General features: G+C 51.8%; 1 protein-coding gene across 1 annotated transcript in view; it reads left to right on the top strand.

Moving 5' to 3' along the window:
* KIRREL3 (kin of IRRE like 3 (Drosophila)) overlaps window positions 1-5901 on the top strand; it is a 609658-nt gene that overhangs the window by 505127 nt on the left and 98630 nt on the right. Inside the window, exon 3 of the mRNA XM_010829490.1 lies at window positions 5765-5899. Within this exon, the coding sequence (XP_010827792.1) occupies window positions 5765-5899 (135 nt within the window). The remainder of the gene's footprint in view (window positions 1-5764; window positions 5900-5901) is intronic.

Below are 5901 nucleotides of genomic sequence, written 5' to 3'. Positions count from 1 at the left end.
AAGAGGCAGGTCAGGTGGTCTGGTATTCCCATCTCTTTCAGAATTTTCCAGTTTATTGTGATCCACACAGTCAAAGGCTTTGGCATAGTCAATAGAGCATTATAGACTATATGTAGTATATAATGTTGTATGTTAATATATAATTAATAATATAATTATATTAATATAAAATAGCTATATAATATAATTATTAATATAACCATAATAATACATTATTAATATAATAATAACTGTATATTAACATATAATAACTCTTTGCGACCCTATGGACTGTATCCCTCCAGGCTCCTCTGTCCATGGGATTCTCCAGGCAAAAATATTGGAGTGGGCTGCCATTTCCTTCTCCAATATAGTAACAAGTTGTATAATAGTAAGTACTATGCTGTACTTAGTCGCTCAGTCACGTCCAAGTCTTTGGGAGCCCTTGGACTGCAGCCCGCCAGAGTCCTCTGTCCATGGGATTCTCCAGGCAAGAATACTGGAGTGGGTTGCCATGCCCTCCTCCAGGGGATCTTTCTGACCCAGAGATTGAACAGACAGAGAAAGACAAATATCATATGATATCACTTATATGTGGAAGCTAAAAAAATAATACAAATCAGCTTATTTATAAAACAGAATTGCAGACATAAAAAACAAACTTATGGTTATCAAAGGGGGAAAGTGGGTGAGAGATAAATTAGGAGTTTGGGATTATATATATAATATATATATATATGTGTGTGTGTGTGTGTATATATATATATATAATCCCAAACTCCTAATTTTTATATATATATATATATATATATATAAAATAGACCTGCTGTATAGCACAGGGAACTATATTTAGTATCTTGTTATAACCTATAATATAAAAGAACCTGGAAATGAGTATACACATATAAATATATAATGGAATCTCTTTTGCTGTACACGAAATGAACACAACATTGTAAATCAACTATATGCCAGTTTAAAAAAAAAAGTAACTAAATAAAAATAAAGCCTGAGAAGGGAGGTCACCTGAGCTGCTGGGCTCCACAGCAGGAGAAGGTCACTGGACAAGATGGGAAGCTGAGGCAGAAACCTGAGAGGGGGTTGAGCCCACAGTGAGAGCAGGACCCTGGTGGGTGCAGTACACGCTCTGCTTGGATCAGAGCTGCCAGACGAGGGGGCGGAGGCCACAGATGTGAGCACCTGGAGGGACAGACCAGGTCACATTCACCACCTTCTTGCCAGACAAGGCAATTTCTCCCTCCTGGCGGGTCTCAATAAGTGTGTGATGAATAAACAAAGTGTCTCTAGGAGCTTCTTGCCTATGCAATATAATTCCCAGGAGGTTGTAGAAAATGATCATTTGCCTTTCACCTCTCTGGACTGGAAAGTCGAAAGTGAAGGAACTGGTAAGGAGATTCTTCAGACAAGAACCTCCCTCCTTGGTCTGCCCATCACACCTCCTGGGGCTCCTCAGCCTGAAGGGGAAGCCCCTGGGCCTGTCCCACTGGTCCATCCCTTCGTATCCTCTCCATCTTCAACGCTGTAACCTTCATCTCCTCTAGAAGTGATGCCCAGCTTAGGTGCTACTTGAGAAAGTGTCTCATTGATTTGAAAGAGAAAATCATTCTTAGTGGCTTGAATTTAATCCGCAAAAATTAAAATTTTGCTGAGGACTTCCCTGGCAGTCCAGTGGTTAAGACAGCACACTTCCACTGCAGGGGTTACAAGTTCGATCCCTGGTCAGGGGAACTAAGATTCCACATGCCAGCCAGTACAGCCAGAATAAACATGATGAAAAGGCAAATTGTCAGAGTGCACCCTCCCCCCAAATAATTTACAAACCATGTCTTTTGGGGCAGCCTGTTGAGACTATTCCAGAGAAGGCAATGGCACCCCACTCCAGTACTCTTGCCTGGAAAATCCCATGGACAGAGGAGCCTGGTAGGCTGCAGTCCATGGGGTCGCTAAGAGTCGGACACGACTAAGTGACTTCACTTTCACTTTTCACTTTCACGCATTGGAGAAGGAAATGGCAACCCACTCCAGTGTTCTTGCCTGGAGAATCCCAGGGGTCGGGGAGCCTGGTGGGCTTCTGTCTATGGGGTTGCACAGAGTTGGACACGACTGAAGCAACTTAGCAGCAGCCGCAGCAGCAGTTAAGACTATCCTGGGTACCAGTCTCCCTCCAGAAACATTCTTTCCGTGGAAAAGTTGAGGGGATCCAAACAGACAACATATGAGAGCCGAAAGCTCTCTCTGAAGCCTGCTGGAGTAGATCAGGGGACCCTAGTCCACTGGAGGCTCACTCCTGTTTCCTTCCTTTCAGGCTCCCTTCTGTCGGCCCTGCCCCAACTCCTGGCTCTGAGGCAGCCTCCAAGGAGTAGTGACCGCTCAGTGTCCACCTCCACACGGCTTCCCGGGACCTTCCCCTCCCAGCCCCTCCAGCCCCGGTCTCCATGGTGACAGCCCTTCTCCCTGGGGCACCGCCACCCCCGCCATCCTCAAGCTTCTCACCCTCGCCCTGGCCCACACCTCCACCTGGGATGCCCCCTGTACCCCAGCTTTCCAGATCCCCTCGCCGATACCAAGAGGAAGCAAGGGGGTGCTCCCGCCACAGGCCCCCCTGTTCACGGGCAGTCCTGGGGCTCAGGCTCTGCTGCGGAGGGCTTGTTCATCTCAACCCCCACCCCCACCCCTGGCTCCCAGCTGACAACCTGATAATTCTCTCTGATCACACAATCTCTGGCAGCTATGGTGGCTGTCTTGCCACTGTCCTTCTTGCAAGAAAGGTTTTGAGATAAAAGAATGTGCTGCGAAATCATCATTAGAGCCTTGGAGAAGGGGCCTGGGAGAGGACTGGTCTGCCGCCCACGCAGCCTCTGCGTCATCCCAGCTCCTCCCTCTCCCCTTCCTCCCCCTCTTATCTCTGCCGTCTTCCCTGTCTCTCTCTTCCTCTCCACTCCTTCTCTCCCTTTCTCCCCATCCCCTCACCCTCTGGCTCCTTCTCCACTCTTTCCCTCCCTGTCTCCTCTCATCTTTTCCCTCCTTCTCTCTCTCTTGTTTTGGTGCCAGAAGCAGTCTAATTACAACAGAGAACTTGAAGAGACAGAAAAAGAAAAAAAAAAAAACACCCCACCACACAGAGCTGATGAAAATGTCCTATGAAATCTAATTTGTAAAGCTCAAATCAGAATAAAAAGTGTTACTCCCACAATTCAGGGCCAATTTGATTTTTAATGAGATTCCTCAGAGACCCAGCCAAGATCTCATCAAGTTGAAAACCTACCACCTTCCTGCCTTCCACACACTCTCTCTGCCATGTGGACCTCTGTCTCTCCCCCGCTGCCATCCCCAGTGCCCCTCCGGGGACATTCCCCAGTGGCTCCCTTCTCAGGGCCATCTCTTGCTGAGAGCTTGGCCCCAGTCTGGAGCTCTGTGTCCCCAGGATGGGCAGCAGACAGTGTCCGCGACCTCTGTGGCCACCCCAACTCTCTCCCGGTGGAGAAACAGCCTGCCCACCAGGTCCTGTTTTCCTCGGCTGTGTATCTGTGTCCGCAGAGTAGGGTGTGGGAAAAAAATACAAACTTAGAAGTCACGACCCTCAGATCAAACCCCATTCATTAGCTGTGTGAACTTGGGCAGGTTACTTTGCCTCTCTGATCTGGGTTTCTTTGGTGTAAAATGGGAGCTGTTCTGCTGTGAACGGTAATCAGTCAGTTACAGGAGGGACTGCATGTGAAGCCCAGATGGCGCTGTGGGCCAGGAGCTCAGTGGACATCAAGGTCCCAAGTCCCGTTGTCCGTTCAGCTGTGGCTTCCCAGGAAACGTAGGTCACAAGACACCCTCTTCTTCGGCAATCCCTCCAGGTCCAGGCATAGAGATCCACTCGCTGTAGAGGAGAACACAGTCCTTAGAGCCAGAGTCTTGGATTCACAGCCCAGGTCCTGCCGCTAGAGCCTCCCTGGATAATTTAGAAACCTCCAAGCCTCCGTGTGCTGAGTCCCTGTGACACGGGGTTGATGAGGCTCCACACGGGTGTTGTGGGCACGTGACAGCCACGGGAAGGTACACAGGGCACTTGTGAGTAACTAATATGCGAGGCTTCTGTTAATATTTTTCCCTTCCGTGGGCCTCATGTCCTCATCTGGAAAATGGGGATAAAAATAGCACCGACCTCATAGGTTGTTATGAAGATGAACATACTAACAAGCTGATATTCTTAAATCTCAGAACAATGCCTGGTGAATTGTACCCACTGTGGGTGTGTCTGTTTACCTTAGTCATGAGCTGACTAAGGTAGATGATTCAGGGAGGAGTGTGTGGGAGGGGTGGGGTCACACTGATGGTCTGCTTCCAAGTGACAGTGAGGCTGGAGTAGGGTCTGCTGCAGAAAAGAAAGGGACAGGAGGATGGGTGGAGACAGTGACCTGCTCCCTCAGCCACATCATCTGCCACACTCCACCTGGACCCACTGAGTGCCCCAGAACTACACCTGAGCCCGCCATGTGCCAGGGGCCCACAATGTGCCCCTGTACTCCACCCAGACCCACTGTGTGCCCCTGAACTTCACCTGGCCCACTGTGTGCCCCAGAACTCCACCTAGGCCCACTGTGTGCCCCTGAACTCCACCCGGGCCCACTGTGTGCCCCTGTACTCTACCCGGACCCACTGTGTGCCCCTGTACTCCACCCGGACCCACTGTGTGCCCCTGAACTCCACCCGGGCCCACTGTGTGCCCCTGTACTCTACCCGGACCCACTGTGTGCCCCTGTACTCCACCCGGACCCACTGTGTGCCCCTGAACTCCACCCGGGCCCACTGTGTGCCCCTGTACTCTACCCGGACCCACTGTGTGCCCCTGTACTCCACCCGGACCCACTGTGTGCCCCTGAACTCCACCCGGGCCCACTGTGTGCCCCTGTACTCTACCCGGACCCACTGTGTGCCCCTGTACTCCACCCGGACCCACTGTGTGCCCCTGAACTCCACCCGGGCCCACTGTGTGCCCCTGTACTCTACCCGGACCCACTGTGTGCCCCTGTACTCCACCCGGACCCACTGTGTGCCCCTGAACTCCACCCGGGCCCACTGTGTGCCCCTGTACTCCACCTGGACCCACTGTGTGCCCCTGAACTCCATCCAGACCCACTGTGTGCCCCTGAGCTACACCTGGACCCACTGTGTGACCTCAGGCATGTCACTCCTTCCCTAGGAGCCTGTGGGTAATAACAGCTAACTAGCATTGCAGTTAATCCTCCATGAATAGCTCTGTTCTTTTTGTCCTGTAGGGCCTGGCTCCTTGGGGTGCTGGTCCTAGTCCCATCCTGGAAGCCACTAAAAGGATGATATTATTCCTTGGGTTCCCAGGTTTACTCATGGCTCTCCCCTCTCCTCCATGTCCACGGCCCTCTTGAAGCACACCCCCAGAGTGCTTCCAGCTGGAGGTCTGTCTCCTGCCTCTGCCCCCTTGTGGAAGTAAGTGCCAAGGAGTGTCGTCAGGTGGAAAGGGGAATAGGGTGTCCCATGGCCCGTTTGAGGCTGGAGGATGGCGAGTCCACAGCGTGAGTGCACTGGGGGTTGATGCGCAGGGAGCTTGCAGCTGTGGCCAGCTCCTATGAGCAGGCGATGCAGCTGGGGGCGGTGAGGAAGCTACTGCTGGGCCCCAGCGGGAAGGGAGGTACTCTGGGGGGCTCTTGTCTCCTGGACCAGCCTGCTCTCCACTTGCATAGATCAAGCAGAAACCCTTCTGGCAAGTAACTGACCGTCGTGCTTGTTTCCTTCCTAGGTCAAGTGTACTCCTTCAGCCAGCAGCCCCAGGATCAGGCTGTGGTGTCGGGGCAGCCGGTGACACTGCTGTGCGCCATCCCTGAATACGATGGCTTCGTTCTGTGGATCAAGGATGGCTTGGCTCTGGGCGTGGGC

The sequence above is a fragment of the Bison bison genome, unplaced genomic scaffold (assembly GCF_000754665.1).
Source record: "Bison bison bison isolate TAMUID 2011002044 unplaced genomic scaffold, Bison_UMD1.0 scf7180017864506, whole genome shotgun sequence".
Lineage (NCBI taxonomy): Eukaryota > Metazoa > Chordata > Mammalia > Artiodactyla > Bovidae > Bison > Bison bison.
This window is presented reverse-complemented; position numbering and strand designations above follow the sequence as displayed.